This window comes from Stenella coeruleoalba, assembly GCF_951394435.1.
Source record: "Stenella coeruleoalba genome assembly, chromosome: 16".
NCBI lineage: Eukaryota > Metazoa > Chordata > Mammalia > Artiodactyla > Delphinidae > Stenella > Stenella coeruleoalba.
In genome coordinates this window covers 11,418,990-11,440,433 of record NC_137162.1, presented here as the reverse complement: position 1 = coordinate 11,440,433, position 21,444 = coordinate 11,418,990, and the positions used below count along the sequence as shown (strand labels likewise).

Here is a 21,444-nt window from a genome sequence, read left to right as displayed (position 1 = left end):
GAAGTCTAGAGGGGTTTGATTGCAGGACTTCGACAGGACTGGGAGAAACAGACTCCACTCTGGGGGGGAACACACAAAGTAGTGTGTGCATCAGGACCCAGGGGTAAGGAGCAGTGACCCCAGGGGAGACTGAACCAGACCTACCTGCTAGTGTTGGAGGGTCCTGTGCAGAGGCGGGGGGTGGCTGTGGCTCACCGTGAGGACAAGGACACTGGCAGCAGAAGTTCTGCGAAGTACTCCTTGGTGTGAGCCCTCCCAGAGTCTGCCATTAGCGCCACCAAAGAGCCCAGGTAGGCTCCAGTGCTGGGTCGCTTCAGGCCAACCAACCAACAGGGACGGAACCCAGCCCCACCCATCAACAGACAAGCAGATTAAACTTTTACTGAGCTCTGCCCACCAGAGCAACAGCCAGCTCTACCCACCACCAGTCCCTCCCATATGGAAACTTGCACAAGCCTCTTCGACAGCCTCATCCACCAGAGGGCAGACAGAAGAAGCAAGAAGAACTACAATCCTGCAGCCTGTGGAACAAAAACCACATTCACAGAAAAAATGGACAAGATGAAAAGGCAGAGGGCTACGTACCAGATGAAGGAAAAAGATAAAACCCCAGAAAAACAACTAAATGAAGCGGAGACAGGCAATGCTGCAGAAAAAGAATTCAGAATAATGACAGTAAAGATGATCGAGGACCTCAAAAAAAATGGAGGAAAGATCGAGAAGATGCAAGAAGTGTTTAACAAAGACCTAGAAGAGTTAACAAACAAGCAGAGATGAACAATACGATAACTGAAATGAAAAACACACTAGAAGGAATCAATAGCAGAATAACTGAGGCAGAAGAACGGATAAGTGACCTGGAAGACAGAATGGCGGAAATCACTGCTGCGGAACAGAATAAAAAAAAAGAATGAAAAGAAATGAAGACAGCCTAAGAGACTTCTGGGACAACATTAAATGCAAAAACATTCGCATTATAGGGCATAGAGGGACCCTACCTCAATATAGTGGGCATAGAGGGACCCTACCTCAATATAATAAAGGCCATATATGACAAACCCACAGCAAACATCATTCTCAATGGTGAAAAACGGAAAGCATTTCCTCTAAGATCAGAAACAAGACAAGGATGTCCACTCTCACCACTATCATTCAACATAGTTTTGGAAGTCCTAGCCACGGCAATCAGAGAAGAAAAAGAAATAAAAGAAATACAAATTGATAAAGAAGAAGTAAAAGTGTCACTGTTTGCAGATGACATGATACTATACATAGAGAATCTTAAAGATGCCAGCAGGAAACTACTAGAGCTAATCAATGAATTTAGTAAAGTTGCAGGACACAAAATTAATGCACAGAAATCTCTTGCATTCCTATACACTAATGATGAAAAATCTGAAAAAGAAATTAAGGAAACACTCCCATTTACCACTGCAACAAAAAGAATAAAATACCTAGGAATAAACCTACCTACAGAGACAAAAGACCTGTATGCAGAAAACTACAAAACACTGCTGAAAGAAATTAAAGATGCTACCAACAGATGGAGAGATATACCATGTTCTTGGATTGGAAGAATCAATGTTGTGAAGATGACTATAGTACCCAAAGCCATCTACAGATTCAGTGCAATCCCTATCAAATTACCAATGACATTTTTTACAGAACTAGAGAAAAAAATCTTAAAAGTTGCATGGAGACACAAAAGACCCCGAATAGCCAAAGCAGTCTTGAGGGAAAAAAAACAGAGCTGGAGGAATCAGACTCCCTGACTTCAGACTATACTACAAAGCTACAGTAATCAAGACAATACAGTACTGGCACAAAAATAGAAACATAGATCAATGGAACAGGATAGAAAGCCCAGAGACAAACCCACACACCTATGGTCAACTAATCTATGATAAAGGAGGCAAGGAGATACAATGGAGAAAAGACAGTCTCTTCAATAAGTGGTGCTGGGAAAACTGGACAGCTACATGTAAAAGAATGAAATTAGAACACTCCCTAATACCATACACAAAAATAAACTCAAAATGGATAAAAGACCTAAATCTAAGACTGGACACCATAAAACTCTTAGAGGAAAACATAGGAAGAACACTCTTTGACATAAATCACAGCAAGATCTTTTCTCATCCACCTCCTAGAGTAATGGAAGTAAAAACAAAAATAAACAAATGGGACCTAATGAAACTTAAAAGCTTTTGCACAGCAAAGGAAACTACAAACAAGACGAAAAGACAACCCTCAGAATGGGAGAAAATATTTGCAAACAAATCAACAGACAATGGATTAATCTCCAAAATATATAAACAGCTCATGCAGCTCAATATTAAAAAAACAAACCACCCAATCCAGAAATGGGCAGACGACCTAAACAGACATTTCTCCAAAGAAGACATACAGATGGCCAAGAAGCACATAAAAAGCTGCTCAACATCACTAATTATTAGGGAAATGCAAATCAAAACTACAATGAGGTATCACCTCACACCAGTCAGAATGGGCATCATCAGAAAATCTACAAAGAAAAATGCTGGAGAGGGTGTGTAAAATAGGGAACCCTCTTGCACTGTTGGTGGGAATGCAAACTGATACAGCCAATATGGAGAACAGTATGGAGGTTCCTTAAAAAACTAAAAATAGAATTACCATATGACCCAGCAATCCCACGACTGGGCATATACCCAGAGAAAACCACAATTCAAAAAGACAAATGCACCCCAGTGTTGACTGCAGCACTATTTACAATAGCCAGGACATGGAAGCAACCTAAATGCCAATCCACAGACAAATGGATAAAGATGTGGTACATGTATACAATGGAATATTACTCAGCCATAAAAAGGACATAAATTGGGGCATCTGTAGAGACGTGGATGCATCTAGAGACTGTCATACAGAGTGAAGTAAGTCAGAAAGAGAAAAACAAATATTGTACATTAACGCATATATGTGGAACCTAGAAAATGGTACAGATGAACCGGTTTGCAGGGCAGAAATTGAGACACAGAAGTAGAGAACAGACGTATGGACACCAAGGGGGGAAAGTGGTGGGGTTGTGGTGTGATGAACTGGGAGATTGGGATTGACATATATATACTAATATATATAAAATGGATAACTAATAAGAACCTGCTATATAGGGCTTCCCTGGTGGCACAGTGGTTGAGAGTCGGCCTGCCGATGCAGGGGACATGGGTTCATGCCCTGGTCCGGGAAGATCACACATGCCGCGGAGCGGCTGGGCCTGTGAGCCATGGCCGCTGAGCCTGCGCAGCCAGAGCCTGTGCTCCGCAACGGGAGAGGCCACAACAGTGAGAGGCCCGCGTAACACACACACACAAAAAAAACAAAGAACCTGCTGTATAAAAAAAAAAAAATTCAAAAGTCACTGTGGGAAAAAAAAACAACAACCAAACCAAAAAGAAAAAAAAAGAGAAAATCTGGGGAATGACATATCCTTAAGGGGATCTGGAGGGGGAGGAATACACATATATATGTATATATACATATACACACATATGCATATATATGTATATATACATGTACACACACACATATATATTCTTTTATACACATATACATATACACACCCACACACACAAATATGTGTGTGTGTGGGTGTGTATATCTATCCCCAACCACCAGGAATTTAGAAGGTCACATGCATGCCCAGGGCTGGGCACATGCTCAGAAGATCTGAGCCTGAGTAGGCAGGCCATAAGCTCTCACCACTGAACAACCTTGAGGCTCTGTGCAAGTAGAAGGCAAAGGCTAGGGGGCAGCTGTAAACTGCATGGCTGAGTGTTAAAGGATTGCTCCAACATGGATACAGAGTCCCTTAGCTTAGACTGGGAGACTGCTTCCAGGCATCTAAGGAAATTAAATTTCTATCCAATCACTGCCCACTGAGCTAACTGAGCCAAGACTTCAGTGCCCACATACAACTAAGAATACAGACTTTTAAAAATCAGTTCAGAAAAGTCACTAAACAACAAAGAGCAACAACAACAAAACCCTGGGGGGGCAGGTGGGGAGGGGGCAGAATCTGCCAGAGCAGAGTTGCCAAATTACATTATTTACAACACCTGGTTTGGGCTTCCCTGGTGGCGCAGTGGTTAAGAATCCACCTGCCAATGCAGGGAACATGGGTTCGAGCCCTGGTCCGGGAAGATCCCCCATGCCGCGGAGCAACTAAGCCTGTGCGCCACAACTACTGAGCCTGTGTTCTAGAGCCCGCGAGCCACAACTACTGAAGCCCGCGCGCCTAGAGCCCGTGCTCTGCAACAAGAGAACCCACCCAATGAGAAGCTTGTGCGCCACAACGAAGAGTAGCCCCCACTTGCCTCAACTAGAGAAAAGCCTGCACGCAGCAATAAAGACCCAACGCAGCCAAAGATAAATAACTAGATTAAAAAAATAAATCATCTATAAAAAAGCTGGTTTTCAATACAAAAAGTAGGAGAAATACAAAGAGACAAGAATGTGTAGCCCCCTTCATTGGGAAATAAGGCCTTGAGGAAACTTAAATATTGGAATTACTACACAAAGACTTTAAATTAGCTATTTTAAATATATTCAAAGAACTAAAGGAAACCATGAATAAAGAACTTTAAGTATGAGAATGATGTCTCACCAAATAGAAAATACCAGTAAAGCGATAGGAATTATTTAAAAAGCAAACAGAAATTCTGAAGTTGAAAAATACAACTTAAATTAAAAATTCGCTTGAAAGGCAGAAGAAAGATTCAGCAAATCTGTAGACAGGCTGACCAAAATTATCTGGTCTGTGGAACAGAAAGCAAAAAGAATGAGGAAAACTGAACAGAGCCTCAAAGACCTGTGGGACACCATCAAATGTACCACATACATACATGGGAGTGCCACAGAGGAGAAAGGGGCAGAAAAAAACTTAAAGAAATAATGGTCAAAAACTTACCAAATGTCTTGAAAACTCCCCCCAAATGTGCATTAATCTGCACATCCAAGAAGCTCAATAAATTGCAAGTAGGATAAACTCAAAGAGATCCATATGTAGACACATTACAGCTAAACTGTCAAAAGCCAAAGAGAGAATCTTGAAAGGACAAGAGAAAAATGACTCATTGTGTACAAAGAACCCTCACTGGAAACTGACTTCTCCTCAGAAAATCCACTAGGCAGTTGGAGGACTTAAAAGTGCTAAAAGAACAAGCCTATGAACCAAGAATTCTACATCCAGCAATATTAGTCTCCAAAAATTAAGGAGAAATTAAGACATTCCCAGGTAAGCAAAAACTGAGAATGTGTCACAAGCAGAGCTCCCCCATAAAAAATACTGAGAAATACGAAAGAGAGTTCTCCAGGCTCAAGTGAAAGTAACTCGGATCCACGTGAAGATCACTGGTAAAGGTAACTACACAGGTAAATATAAAAGGTAGTATAAATGTCTTTAAAGACAACTGCATAAAGCAATAATTACAAATGTGTTGACAGACGTATCAGTGTATAAAGACATAATGTGAATGATAATAAAGCACAAAGGAGCGGGAGAAGGAATGGAAGTATAAAGGAGCAAAGTTTTTGCATACTATTGTGCTTAAACTGGCATAATCCTAAATTAATCCCAGATTATCATAGTTAAGATGTTAGTGTAGCTCCCAGGGCAACTACTAAAGAAAAAAAATATGTCATAAAAGAAAAGACATGGAAATTAAAATTGTACACTAGAAATATCTATTTCAAACACAAGAAGACAATAATGGAGGACTAGAGGAACAAAAAAGACATATGACACAGAAAACAAATAGCAAGATTACCTTACCAGTAATTACAATAAATGTAAATTGATTAAATATCCCAATTCAACACAGGGAAATCCTTTGTTTTAACCCAAACACACCTTGGTTATTTCATCAGATATGCTATAATCCAGGAACCTCAAAAGGGTCAGGTAAATGCGGAATTTATTCAGCACGGAAGGCAGCACCGCAGAGAGAAGGCTGTTCATGTACTCCTCCATGTTTGGTGGAATTAGCTGTGGCTGTAAGTGGATCTGGCAGTCTGCCTAAAATGAGAAACAGTACACATCATTTTCCAAGTTCCTAAATCAACCTAGAATTTCAAGGGGATGCATTATCTCTATCAGCCCCTAAGGGAATTAAATACAATTCATTATTAGGGGGAAGTCACTTTTTAATATTAATTTCTATGCACTGTAACTCAGCAATAATTACAGAAGTTAGCCTTTTCTTGGTTACTTATGTTTCCTCAATGGTATCAGTAAACATATAAAAAGATAGTGAATCTCTAAAAAGCAGCTAATTAAAATGTTATAGATGTTTCCTTAATCATGGAACATGTACTCTATTTCTTACTGAACTGCATTTCTAGAAACCACATATAGCAAATCACACTTTCCCACAGAAATTTACCACTGGGCCATTTCATTCTCATTCACAGGCAGTTCCTCATATATCAAGGGTGAACATCATTATACAGAGCAACTGTACGCCTTTTCAACAACTGGGCATACTTCTCATCATTAATGACTCAGACGTAAAAGCTCTCTTCATTAGTCACTGATGATTCACCAGAGCATTTCATGATAAAGCATAGAAATAATTACCAGGTGATTAGGAACATTTTAAAAGGAACTCTAAAATACTTCTCACGTAAGATTGGCAGAAAACAATGGAACAGAGGCAGCAAGAACAAAGGTCTGGATGTTAATCAGGCAATTTACAGACAGTTTCTACTTTCTCTCCCTACATGTGGGAGTTTTCTGCTGCCAAGAGTTTTCTTTGCTTGTCTTGTGATTTTCTTTACAGATACAAAGTTTTCATCCCAGAGAACAAAATAAGCAGTTCCCTCATTAATAATCGGCAGCCACAACTCTGAAACAAGTTTAACTTATTAATAATAAGCAGTACCAAGAAACAAAGCAAAAATATAGATATCTTTCCAATATAACCTCCGTCCATTTAAAAATGACCCTTCATTACCGGCAGGAGTGATCTCCCCTCCGAAGTAATAAAAACATTAATATTGCAGGGGAATTCCATCTGGTGGTAGCTGAAGTCATAATCCACCTTCTGCCAAGTTATTAGGTTGCTCAGGGCAGTCACATTATGAACACCTACAAAAACAAGGGAATAATTTTTCAGTAACTTGATTTTAATCACCTAACCAAATTAGTTTTGCTGACATTAATAATAAGACATGAGATTTCTACTGCTTTAAAAAAAAGTATATGAGGCACTGTTCAATCTTCTAAATGGTCATTAATTAATAGGCTTCACAGATAATATCTGTCAAGCTACACAAACGTACTTCTGGAGCCAAGATTCCTCCCCCACCCACCCCAAATCTAATACCAAGCATCTGGTGTGCAATTAGATATAAAATAGTTCCCGATAAAAGTATGATTATTTTGTATGTGGCATCTTCACAGGGCTAAAATAATCTGGTAGAACCAAAATTATTTTTATACAGAGATAAAGTTACTGAATTTTACTGAATTTATACTCACCTTTGCCTTAATTCTACCCAGTCTACACTATTTTTTCTATTTTTACCTCTTGAACTTACACCAGCGAAGTGTCTTAATTCTCATTTGAGCATAGATAAAGCAATCTGCTTTCTTGTAATTTTATAACATGTTCCATAACTGAGGTTAGTGCAAGCCATCTGATCTACTAAATATTTTTTCAGAGATTCTTTGAAAAAAAATTTTTAAATCACATTGGCTGGTAGAAAATGTTTTATTAGATCTTTTCTACAACTTTTCTTTTGAGGTAATATAGGACTAAAGGCAAAACCTCCTCCCTTTTCAGCCTTTAAAAAGCTACCTGCTACTTGGTGTATTATCATACTATTTTCAAACTATCACAAAACATAGTTGATGTACACAACTTATTTGTTAATGATATATGCTTTAACCAAATTCACAGAGCAAGCCTTTGTCTTAAGTACTTGTGAAGTGTGAATTTGTCTTTGTTCAGTTATTCCTTAGAAGATCATTACCACGCCTGGCTTTGCTGGGAGTTAGAAATGGAAGGACAACGTCCGTGCACACACCTGGCGTGTCCAGCTGCCCCTGTTCCAGGAGAGTTTCATCAATTACAAGAGAAGTATTGCTGGGCAGCTGGAGGAGCCCGCTGACCAAGCGATTGGATGTGTAGTCTTTGTGGGGAATGAATTTCAAGTGGTTCATGTTCGCTATAGTCATCTGCAGATGAAAAGACTGCAAAGAGAAATTTTTTTAATGATCAAGGAACTAAGTTTCCCTCTTTTAAGAAAACATATATTTGGAGTTAAACACTACATTTTATAATGGAAAGAAAGAGCTTATTATTTCTAAGGGAGTAAGCAGTCTCATGGTTTCTTGAGCTCTTAGAAACAAAAATTTCTCCATCATAAGAATTTCTGATTCTATGAGCTGCTTTATTTTCAGCTGTCTTGTTCAGTATTCTTGAAGAATACTTTTTATTTTACCAGTGAACCAGAAACAAATGATAGACAACTGATATATATATCAAATATTCAGAGGCTTAACTTCTTTAACTGACCACAGGCTAACAAAACAGAAAATAAAATGTTTATTTACACATCAAGACAGAGAGAGAAAAGCTTAATTTTCCTCTGTGCTCCCTGAATTAAAATCATATTCATCAGTAAAGGCAAACATAGAGTAGAAGTAGGAAATCATCCATATACAAATACGATATCTAAATCAGTAATCGTGAGAGGAGAGGACAAACACCAAATTATATTGCCCAAGGTGATCTACAAATTCAATGCAATCCCTATCAAATTACCAATGGCGTTTTTTGTTTTTGTTTTTGTTTTTTTTGCGGTACACAGGCCTCTCACTGTTGTGGCCTCTCCCGTTGCGGAGCACAGGCTCCGGACGCGCAGGCTCAGCGGCCATGGCTCACGGGCCCTAGCCACTCCACGGCATGTGGGATCTTCCCAGACCGGAGCACGAACTGAACCTGTGTCCCCTGCATCGGCAGGCAGACTCTCAACCCACTGCGCCACCAGGGAAGCCCCCAATGGCGTTTTCTATAGAACTAGAAAAAAAAATTTTTAATTTGTATGGAAACACAAAAGACCCCAAATAGCCAAAGCAATCTTGAGAAAGAAAAACGGAGCTGGAGGAATCAGGCTCCCTGACTTCAGAGTATACTACAAAGCTACAGTCATCAAAACAGTATGGTACTAGCACAAAACAAAAATATAGATCAGTGGAACAGAACAGAAAGCCCAGAAATAAACCCACACACATATGGTCAATTAATCTACAACAAAGCAGGCAAGAATATACCATGAAGAAATGACAGTCTCTTCAATAAGTGTTGCTGGGAAAACTGGACAGCCACATGTAAAAGAATGAATTAGAACAGTCTCTAACACCATATAAAAAAATAAACTCAGAATGGATTAAAGACCTAAATGTAAGACTGGATACCATAAAACTCCTAGAGGAAAACATAGGCAGAGCACTCTGACATAAATGGCAGCAATATCTTTTTGGATCTATCTCCTAGAGTAATGGAAATAAAAACAAAAACAAACAAATGGGACCTAATTAAACTTAAAAGCTTTTGCACAACAAAGGAAACCATAAACTAAATGAAAAGAAAACCTACAGAATGGGAGAAAATATTTGCAAATTATGCAACTGACAAGGGCTTAATTTCCAAAATATACAAACAGCTCATACAGCTCAGTATCAAAATAACAAACCCAATCAAAAAGTGGGCATAGGGCTTCCCTGGTGGCACAGTGGTTGAGTGTCCGTCTGCCGATGCAGGGGACACGGGTTCGTGCCCCAGTCCGGGAGGATCCCACATGCCATGGAGCGGCTGGGCCCGTGAGCCATGGTCGCTGAGCCTGCGTGTCCGGAGGCTGTGCTCCACAATGGGAGAGGCCACAACAGTGAGAGGCCCGCGTACTGCCAAAAAAAAAAAAAAAAAAAGTGGGCACAGACCTAAGTAGGCATTTCTCCAGAGATGACATACACATGGCCAAAAGGCACATGAAAAGATGCTCAACATTGCTATTAGAGAAATGCAGATCAAAACTACGAGATATCACTCACACTGGTCAGAATGGCCATCATCAAAAAGTCTACAAATAATAAATGCTGGAGAGGGTGTGGAGAAAAGGGAACCCTCCTACACTGTTGGTGGGAATGTAAGTTGGTGCAGCCTCTATGGAAAACAGTATGGAGTTTCCTCAGAAAACTAAAAATAGAATTACCAAAGGATCCAGCAATCCCACTCCTGGGCATACAAACAAAACTCTAAACCAAAAAGATACACGCACCCCTTTGTTCATAGCAGCACTATTCACAATAGCCAAGACATGGAAACAACCTAAATGTCCATCAACAGATGAATGGATAAAGAAGATGTGGTACATATATACAATGGAATACTCAGCCATAAAATCCAATGAAATAATGGCATTTGCAGCAACATGGATGGATCTAGAGATTATCATACTAAGTAAAGTAAGCCAGACAGAGAAAGACAAATATCGTATGATATCACTTACATGTGGAATCTTAAAAAAAAAAAAAAAAAAGATACAAATGAACTTATATACAAAACAGAAATAGACCCACAGACACAGAAAACAAACTTATGGTTACCAAAGGGGAAAGGGCTGAGGGGTGGGGGGATAAATTAGGAGTTTGGGATTAACATAATACACTACTGCATATAAAACAGATAACCAACAGGGACCTACTATACAGCACAGGGAAGTATACTCAATATTCTGTAATAACCTATACGAGAAAAGAATCTGAGAAAAAAATAGATATATATGTGTAACTGAATCACTCTGCTGTACACCTGAAACTAACACAACACTGTAAATCAACTGTACTTCAATTTTTAAAAAATCTGTGAATCACTATATTGTGTACACCTGTAACTTATATATCAACTATACTTCCATTTTAAAAATTTTTAATAAATTTTGAAAATAAAATAAAACTATATTCATTCAGCACAGACAGCTGCAGACCTCTAAACAAACTGCTCCAAGGAGGCCTGAGGTGTGGAGGACTCCACACTGTCATCAGCGCTGTGGGTCTCGGAACCTGCTCTACCCGGGAGAGCCACCTCCTCACCCAGTCTCAGCAGCAGAAAATCAGTTAAGTCCACCTGCACCTCCCTCCGTCTTCCTGAGCCCACCACCCAGTGCCCTCTGCACCCTGCATTGTACTCCAATCTAAGATCACTCTGGACCATAAAGAATTATGTGTGGTACGGGTGGAGACTAGGGTGGGGAAGGATGTCAAGGAAAAGAGAAGATGTATTTTCAAAATGCAGAGGATTTTTGTACTTTGGCTCAGTAATTCAAAGAAAGCGGGGGGGGGGGTCATATTATAGATACAAGGAAATGACCCCGAAAGAAACAGAGTCTGTCGAAGCAAAAGGTGGCATAGAGCAGGGTGCAGCTCCATATAAGCAAAAGTAGGTCACTCACACTTACTGCTACGAAAACTAAATAAGATATTAAAAAGGTAAGTGTTTAGAAAAAGTTCAGTGCTAAACACAAACATAAGAGTAATATAAGGGAGTGGGATATGGTAAAAATGAAACAGTAAAACAAACCACTACCAAGTGATGTAGAATAAAAAGAACAAAAAGGAAATACCTTACCATGCAAGAATCCTGAGTACTTTCCTCATATCACTTTCATACTTAAAAATATAATTCACGTCCCAAGTATGTGCTACTTAAATGTTGGCCTCAAGCTTTGAGTGGCCCTAGGCTGCCACTCAGACCCCACGTCCTACGCTCCTCCCCAGCACTCATTCCATGGCAGTACACCGGCCCCTCAGGCTGGTGTTCCTCAACATGCCCAGCACGCTGCGCTCGGACCCTGAACTTGTTCTCTGCACAGGACACTTTCCCCAATACGGCCCTGTGTCTTGATCCTGGGTTTGCATCAAGTCTCTCCCTGAACTCCACCCTGGAGAGGGCTTCCCCGACACGCTGTAGATGTCAGCAACTCCACCCTGGCCTACCCCCAGCACTCCCTATCCCCTTCCCCTGGGCCTTTACTGTTCTCCACGGCACTTCAGTGACATACTATATATATTATTTATTATTTGTTGGTCTTCCACCACCAACAAAGAGTGATCCAGGGCACTCCCAGGGAGTTGCTGAAACCCTTTTATGGGGTCCATGAGGTCAAAATCACACATGGATAAAAGATCCATTCAATGTGCAAGACAGACCAATGAATTTACGATAGCAGAGTATAAAAAGTTCATTGATGAGATTACAGATTTCACACAACTATCCCTGAAGAAAATGCCATATGGACAGTTTTGGTCTAGTATCAGAAGAATATCTACAGTTATCTGAAAATGCCATTAAAAGTCCTTCCTTTGCCAACTACTTTTTCATCTGTGTAAGGCCAACATTCCTTCATATACTTCAGTCAAAACATCATGTTACAATAGACTGAATGCAGGAAGAGATATGACAATCCAGCTGTCTTCTATTAATCCAGACATTACAGAGACTGGCAAAAATTTAAAACAATGTCACTTTTATCACTAATATTATTTTGTTTGGAAAAATAGCTATTTTTTACAAAAATATTTTACTTTTGCTCATATGTAATTGATTTATTTTCAATGAATATTTTAATATGTTTTTAGTTTTAACTTCTAATATGGTAAATTGATAATAAAAACCCAAACAACATCTCTTTAAGTTCTCAATAATTTTTTAACAGTGTAAAGTGAGTCAAGGAGAGTGAGAAATGTTGGTCTATTTAGTCCAATGCTGTTTCTTAAGAGCCCAGAAGACACTCAATAAACACTGGTTAAATGAATGATCTGTTTCAACCTCTTAAATTTCCAAAGAAGTGATCGGCATTGCCAGTCACACAACTAATCAGAAGCTATTCTCCTGTCCCCAAGATCTTAATACCACACAAACACTGCGTTCCAGATGTCCTGGCAAATAAAGGTAGCTTGACTTTCCAAACAGGAATTAAAACTGGGGTAGGAGAGATCAAGTTATTACCTCAACTAAAAGAATTATGCTCCTATAATTTAGAGTTTACTTAGATTTACGATTTTAAAGCACACAAAGGATACCAAATTGTACAAACAAACTGGCATCAACGGAGAGTACAATGTTAAGGGAGTTACTACAGTTGTGTTGTTACTTGAAGAGACCTGTGCTAAGGCAATAAAGGAAATGTGAAATGTTTAGGAGTTAGTACATTTTAAATTATGACACTAGGCAGGCTTTGTTTCCCCTTAATGAGGTCTGTTAACATCTCAAAGTTAAATGTTTGGGTTGAATGAAAGACAATTAGATGGACTTTTAAAGTGTACTTAAGCTTATAATACATATTTATATTGATCTTACTGCTGGAACTAGATGTTGAATAATTCGATATAAGTGTTCGGTGAAGGTACTATTCCGTGGACACCCACTCAAGTTAACCGTAAATTTTCCTAGTGGAAGAACATCTCTTCTTGTATATCTAGAAAAAAAAAGATATCAACCAATAAGATACTCACATGATTTCCTGATCTCCATCAAAAAGCAAACGAAGAAAAATTAGCTTAATACTGTCATTAAAATTAAAGCAGATTATTCTGATCAGTTGTTTTTTTAAGCAGAAACAACAATAAAAATAATAGCCAATATTTAAGTGCTGGGCATGTGCCAGGTACTGTTCTAAGTACTTAAATGCTTTCTCATTTAATTCCCAAACACTCTGAGGTAGGTATTATTGTTTTCATTTTACAGATGAGAAACCTGAGATACAGAAATTTTAAGAAACATGCCCACGTTCACGTATCCAGGAAGTGACAGAGCTGAATTTGAACCCAGGTAGTTTGGTTCCAGAGTCTATGCTCTCAACCATCATGTACTACTGTCTCAAATCCTACCTGAGGAAAGATTTATAGTACAAAGATGTTTACTGGAGGATTATTTAAACAGAGAAAAAGTAGGAAAACCTAACATTTAGGGAAAAAGTACAACTGTCTATAATGAAATACTGCACAGCCATTAAGAGGTTCAAGAAGAATTATGATAGGAAACGCTTAACATAAATGATAAAAGCAAGATAATGATCTGTTTAGAGTATAACTGAGATCTAAGTAGGGATGGATACATATGTAAACAAAAAAAAGATGATATGAACAGGTACCAAGATCTGTTAACTGAGATCATCTTTAAGTGGTGAGATTACAGACAATTTCAATTTTCTTCTTTATGCTCTTGGAACTTGTTGAAGGCACACATGTTATTTTGAAATCAGAAAACAAAGAGCTGTAGTGAAGTGAAAGGGAGAGGGGCACATGTCCACATACAAGTGAGATGTACACCAAATGGACCTCACAGAGCCTTGGGATGTATAAATAGAGAATTCAGAATGCACAAAGGATAAAACAACTCATTTTACTCATTAGCCAGGTTCTTTATCTGATTTTTGCTCTTAAATTTAAGAAGATACAATCAAAATGCTACATGTGACACTGAGAAAAGTGAAAAAGGAATTTCTGTGATTTGGTATAACACCTGTTATACACTAAATAAATAACCATCTGGTGATGAAGCCTGATAAAAACAGAAACCTTTCTGTTCTTTTCCCCTCTCAACAAAACACCAAACTCCCTTAATTCCCACCAAGAACAGAGCACTTACACTGTAGAAATGAGATGTAATATAAGATATTCAGCAGCCAAACTGTCTCCCAAAAGGGCGTGAGTGAGGAACCCCAGCAGTTCTGCTCTGACTGGAGACAATTCAGACATGAAACTAGAAACAACTGGAGAGAGAAAGGAGACCAGATTCAGAACACAAACCAGTTCCTCTCGTGTCTCTTAGGTTAAAAAGTAACTGGAACAAAGCACTGCACGTCAGTAGATGACTAGTATGGACTTAAAATATTGGTCAGTAAGTGATGCCAGCTGTCAAAATAAGACAGCGTGTATACCTTTTGGGGGGCCTCATTTTAATGAAGAGAATTAACATAAAGGAAAGTGGGGCAAAGAAATGGTGATCGCTGGAGAAATTTATTCTGACGACCAAGAATCTGGCTGACAGCTCCACCGTGCAGCTTTCACATGCTGGGTCAGTCTCTGGGCCACGAGGCTTTAGCACTTACACTTACAGGTTTTGCTCTCCTCCTTGTTAAGGCAAGCAGGCAGTAAAGGGTTGATGTGCTGCAACTTCTGGGCTAAAACCACATGGATTCTTGGCACTAAGGAGGCAGGAGGACTGTGTACTCTCTGTTCTTCGGCTGTGTCTGTGCATTCCATTGGATCTAGCAGCGAAGAGGCATCCCTGCGGAGAGATGACAGAGCTTCAGTTCACAAAGGCGGCAGCTGTACAGATGTAAAAATAACACCCATCTCTGCAAATCAAATGAGAACTCAAGCCAAGAACAATTTCACCTGCACGTCCCCTTAAAGAGCAGAAAATGCTCCTCTTCCTTGTGAACAGTTACATCACAGATTTCAGGCTACTTTGGTCATATTATGAGAGAATGTATTTATTCTATTCTTCAAGATCAATAACATTTTTACTGGGTGTGTTGTAACTGCAACAAATGGGATACAGCATATCACTCATCAAGTTACTTCAGACACCCTTTCTTAAGCTACTAGCTGGGACATCAAATGCTTCATCACGTGTCTCAAAAATGGGGGTCTCTTCCTTAAAAGCCATCAGGTGTCTACCATTCAGTGTGAAGAATCCATTCATCTCTCTTGCTAATTCTTTTCCCTAAATTTTATTCTTACATGATACCTCTCTTGAATAGTGAATAGACAAGCAGTGAAAAGGAAGTGTGAGTTTTTCAGGTTTGCTAAATAAACTAGCAGATGATAGATTTATTGTGAGATGATTGAAACAAATGACTAAGATGTTTTTAGATTTTACAGACTGACTCTAGAGAGTAATCAATTCATACCACCATCCTCCTTAAATACAAGAATGATACCAACAACCTTTATATAGTGTGTACCATGTGCCGGGCAACGTTCTTCACTTTGCACACACAAATTCATTAAAACCTCACAACCACCCTCATGTATAATGAGGAAACCAAAGCCACTGTAGTAGTTAAGTGTAAGGTCACAAAGCCAGTAAGTGGCCAAACCAGGATTCCAACCCAGGCCATCTGGCTCAGTCTGTGTACTAAAATGCCTCCATAAATGAAGTAACTCAAGCAGGAAATTCACCATAACCAGAAACAGCCAAGACAAGCAATTCTGTATGCCATTATTATGGAACTGTTTATTTAAAGTTGTTTAAAACGTCTGTTTTGCATCATTTTTTAAGTGTGAAAAAATAAGTTCTTCCTATGGAAAACCAAGATGAATGTCCAATATTTAACAAAAAACTCTACTGCAGGGGCAGAATATAATTCCTTTCTTTCGCCAACCTCAAAACAAAAAAAAAAAGAATGAGGATGATCCGGATTTTCAGAATATATTAAGTGAGGGGAAAAAATATGTAAAAGAGCACATATACCATGCCCCCTTTTATATAAGGCTAAGTGAGGAAAAAAATATATATGTATCTGTTTTTGCAAAAAAGAGATACAGGAAGGATAAAAGCAGAACTGAGGCTGGTTCCCTACAGCAGCAGTCCTCAGCCTTTTTGGCACCAGGGACCCGTTTCATGGAAGACAATTTTCCCACGGATGGGCTGGGGAGTGGGGGGTGCAGGGGTTGGGGGGGATGGTCCAGGTGGCAACGCGAGCAAGGGGAGCGGCAGATGAAGCCTCACTCTCCTGCCCTACAGAGCATGGGTGGGAGCAGGGTAGAAGAGATGAGGGTAGTGGGGAATGACATTCCTACATTCTTTTTATACAGTTTTGATTTTGGCAACAATTTCCATGTTTTCTATACTTAAGTACAGAAACCAATAAGGACAGAGGGAAACTCTGCAGTGAAACACAATGGAAACAAATGAACCTAACTATGTATAATGAATAACAACTAGCAGAGCACTGAAGTGGGAAGAAGTCACCCAGGTAACTCTGGAACACAGCTGACTATATATACACTCTCATTCTAAAATAAAAATTGGAAACAAATAATGAACTCAAGTTACTAGGTTTGTTTTTTGCAGTGGTATGGGTTATCAATTCTGAAATTACCTTCTCTGCATAGCAGTCTCCTCTTATCAGCAGGGAATACATTCCAAAACCCCTAGTGGATGCCTGAAACTATGGATAGTACTGAGCCCCACATATAATGTCTTTTCCTATATATACATTCCTATGATAAAGTTTAATTTACAAATTAGGCACCGTAAGAGATTAACCATGATAACTAATAATAAAAATGAACAATTACAATGATATACCGTAATAAAAGTTACGTGAATGTGGTTTCTCTCTCAAAATATCTTATTGTACAAATTTAATGCCTTCTCCATCTTAACTAAGCACTTATCACATACCGTGACTGTAACTTTTGCAGGTTGAGATGCAAAAGCAAAACTAGCACTAATTTCTTTTTCCATCTCAACAATTTTACAGAATCTTCTACTGTTCTTACTGTAGATCTTAACAACCTCAGCATACGATTTTTTTTTCTTTCCGTATAAGTCAAAAAATTTTACCTTTTCACTTCAAAAAAAGCATTTTACAGCTTTTCTTTGGCATACCCCAATTGCCACATCACTACTCTTATGCTTTGGGGCCATTATTAAGTAAAATAAGGGTTACTTGACTACAGGCACTGTGATACCTGGAAAGTTGATCTGATAACTGAGATGGCTACTAAGTGACTAACGGATGGCATACCCTGGACAAAGGGATGATTCACGTCCTGGGCAGGACGGAGTGGGACAACTCAAAATTTCATCACACTACTAAGAAAGGTATGCAATTTAAAACTTATTGTTTATTTCTGAAATTTCCCAGTTAATATTTTCAGACAGCGGTTGACTGTAGGTAACTGAAACCATGGAAAGCAAAACCAAAGTGAGGGGGACCCTACTATATCATAGAACTGAGCAAAGAAATATATTGAGGATACTAGGAGTCAAGTTTCTTTCTGTTAGAAAAGGGAACGACAAATACGGAAAGGAGGAAGACTAGAATGACACCGAGTTGTGGAGCTGAACTGAACTGGAACCAGGAAGACAGTGTGAGCTCATGGTTTCTGATATTGTAAATAATATAAAAATATATGTAGATGTGTGTATACAAATGTGTGCATGTGTGAGTATGTATATATTTATTTCCTAGCTCTGCTGAAATGGCATAGAAGCAATGCCAGCTCAGTACCAATGAGCACACCAGTACTCAAATCTTGATTTTTTAAACAAAATTCCTCACAGGTGCTCCTTGGGAAAAGGGCTGAAACTGAGGCTGAAGCATGGGAAGTACAAGATGAGGCTGAAACAGCTTAATGCATCAGAAAATATATGTTCAAAAACGGTAAGATAAGGTCACGTCAAAAAGAACCCACTGGTGGCGCAGTGGTTGAGAGTCTGCCTGCCGGTGCAGGGAACACGGGTTCGTGCCCCGGTCCGGGAAGATCCCACATGCCGCGGAGCGGCTGGGCCCGTGAGCCATGGCCGCTGAGCCTGCGCATCTGGAGCCTGTGCTCCGCAACAGGAGAGCCCACAACAGTGAGAGGCCCGTGTACCGCAAAAAAAAAAAAAAAAAAGAACCCACAGTTCCATCGGTAGCAGGAGCAGACCCCGGAGAGCCCCGAGCAGCCCCACTGCCACCGTCCCCACTCACCATCACCGCAACCATGAGCAGCGAGGCCGAGACCCAGCAGCCACCCGCCACCCAACCCCCCGCCCTCACTACTGCCGCCGCCAAGCCCAGCACGACGGGCATGGGCAGGACTGGCAGTGGCTCAGGCAGCGGTGGCCCCGGCAGCCTCACATCAGCGACGCCTGCTGGTGGGGACAAAAAGATCATTACGGCGAAGGTTCTGGGAACAGTAAAATGGTTCAATGTAAGAAACAGATATGGTTTCATCAACAGGAATGACACCAAGGAACATGTATTCGTACACCAGACTGCCATAAAGAAGAACCCCAGGTAGTACCTTCGCGGTGTAGCAGATGGAGAGACTGTGGAGTTCGATGTTGCTGAAGGAGAAAAGGGGGGTGTGCAGGCAGCAAATGTTACAGGCCCTGGTGCAGTTCCAGCGCAAGGCAGTAAACATGCAGCAGACCGTAACCATCATAGACACTATCCACGTCGTAGGGGTCCTCCACGCAATCACCCGCAGAATTACCAGAACAGTGAGAGTGGGGAAAAGAATGAGGGATTGGAGAGTGCCAGGCCCAACAGCGTTGGCCCTACCGCAGGCGAAGGTGCCCACCTTACTGCATGCAGAGACCCAGTGGGTGTCGACCACAGCACTCCAACCCTCCTGTGCAGAGAGAAGTGATGGAGGGTGCTGACAACCAGGGTGCAGGAGAACAAGGTAGAGGAGACAGAATACGCCTTCCTCGCCAAAGATGCCCAGAGAGGACGGCAATGAAGAAGATAAGGAAAATCAAGGAGATGAGACCCAACGTCAGCAGCCACCTCGACATCGGTACCGCGGCAACTTCAATTACCGACGCAGACGCCCAGAAAACCCTGAACCACAAGATGGCAAAGAGACAAAAGCAGCCAATCCACCAGCTGAGAATTCATCCGCACCCGAGGCTGAGCAGGGCGGGGCTGAGAAAATGCCGGCTTACCATCTCTACCATCACCCGGTTTAGTCATCCAACAAGAAACAAATATGAAATTCCAGCAATAAGAAATGAACAAGAGATTGGAGCTGAAGACCTTAAGTGCTTGCTTTTTGCCTGTTGACCACATAACTAGAACTATCTGCATTATCTAAGCAGCAAGGGGTTTTTATTATTTTTACCTAAAGACGTCTCTTTCAGGTAATGACAAACGTGTTTAAAAAAAAAAAAAGAAAAAGCCTGTTTTTTCTCAATACACCTTTAAAGGTTTTTAAATTGTTTCATATCTGGTCAAGTTGAGATTTTTTTAAGAACCTCATTTTTAATTTGCAATAAAAGTTTACTGCTTGATTTTTTCAAAAAAGTCAACAAACTGCAAGCACCAGTTTTAAGGTCTTAAATAATAATAATTTAAAAAAAAAGAAGAACCCAGAGCCTGCTTAAAGTGGCTCCCAGTAGCCAAATATGGGAAAATTTGAGCCTCAAAATAAATAACAGATTAACATCCACACTAACATAAACAAAAAGTACTTGAATGAATAAATAGGAGAGAAATCTTACAGTAGAATGCCAATGAATAAATGTAGAGGGAATGACTGAACAGAAAATCACCATCAGAGTAACAACTGAGTCTAACAAGAATCATCAATGAATGCTAAAATAAGTGGGTGAAAATTAAATGAAACTGAAATGATATGGTCTTGAAGTAGCTCCCTCTAAACTACCTGTTAACTACAAAGTGAAAAATAGTAACTTTACAGTAGAGAAACCTGGTAGACCTTAACCTGAGCAAAAGAATATATTGAGGATACTGGGAGTCAAGTTTCTTTCTGTTAGAAAAGGGGATTACAAATACAGAAAGGAGGAAGACTAGAATGACATTGAGTTGTGGAGCTGAACTGAACTGGAACCAGGAAGACAGTGTGAGCTCATGGTTTCTGATATACCGACTTGTAAATAATATAAAGACTGATGTACGTGTGTACCACAAGTAACCAAGTGGTCAAAAAGAACTTCACCAGGAACGGGATACTGTACCTGCTGGTGTGATACACTGAGAAAGATACATCACTTTGTAGTTTCCTGCCCAAAATGTATAACCAGAATCTAATCACACGGAAACATCAGACAAACCTAAACTGAGAGACACCCTACAAAATAACTGGTTTCTACTCTTTAAGTGTCAAGGTTCTGCTCTGCCATGTGAGGACACAGCAAGAAGACAACCATCTGCAAACCAGGAAAAAGGCCCTCACTAGACACTGGCGTCTTAACCTTGGATTTCCCAGCTTCCATTACTGTGAGAAATGAATTTTTTGTTGTATAATCTGAAAGAACAGAAAAAATTGTCAAGGCCTCGAAGGACAACAAAGAGCTGGAGACTGCTCCAGGTTAACGCAACGAGTGATCCTAAGGATCCTGGACCAAGAAAATGACTGCCAGAAAGAAGAGCAATGAGACAATTAGTGAAATTTAGTGTGGTCTGTGGTTAGTGTATTGTGTATTCACAGCAAATTTCCAAACTTTGTAGCTATACTCTGATTATATACGAGGTCTTTGTTCTTAGGAAATATGAATGCAACAAGTATTTAGGATATGACATACGTAACTTACTCTCAAGAGTTTCCAAAAAGTGTACGTATGTATAAAAATAAGCAAATGGAGCATAAGGGTTAACAACTTGTAAATTTGGGTAAAGGGAGAAAGGGAGTTCTTTATAATTTCAAACTTTCAGAAA

General features: G+C 39.9%; 1 protein-coding gene and 1 pseudogene across 3 annotated transcripts in view; one reads left to right on the top strand and one right to left on the bottom strand.

Annotated features, from left to right (window-relative positions):
* The window catches only part of MCMBP (minichromosome maintenance complex binding protein), a 68,042-nt gene that overhangs the window by 3,815 nt on the left and 42,783 nt on the right, over positions 1–21,444 (bottom strand). Inside the window, exons 9-14 of one of the 2 annotated variants that reach the window (XM_079899544.1) lie at positions 15,151–15,329; positions 14,688–14,811; positions 13,398–13,515; positions 8,065–8,230; positions 6,990–7,123; positions 5,888–6,052 (exon numbers count right to left, since the gene is read on the bottom strand). In XM_079899544.1, the coding sequence (XP_079755670.1) occupies positions 5,888–6,052; positions 6,990–7,123; positions 8,065–8,230; positions 13,398–13,515; positions 14,688–14,811; positions 15,151–15,329 (886 nt within the window). The remainder of the gene's footprint in view (positions 1–5,887; positions 6,053–6,989; positions 7,124–8,064; positions 8,231–13,397; positions 13,516–14,687; positions 14,812–15,150; positions 15,330–21,444) is intronic. The other variant, XM_079899545.1, reaches the window with a different exon arrangement.
* LOC307174937 (Y-box-binding protein 1-like) lies at positions 16,683–21,426 on the top strand (annotated as a pseudogene). Its single transcript has one exon. The product of its transcript is annotated as a Y-box-binding protein 1-like (transcript).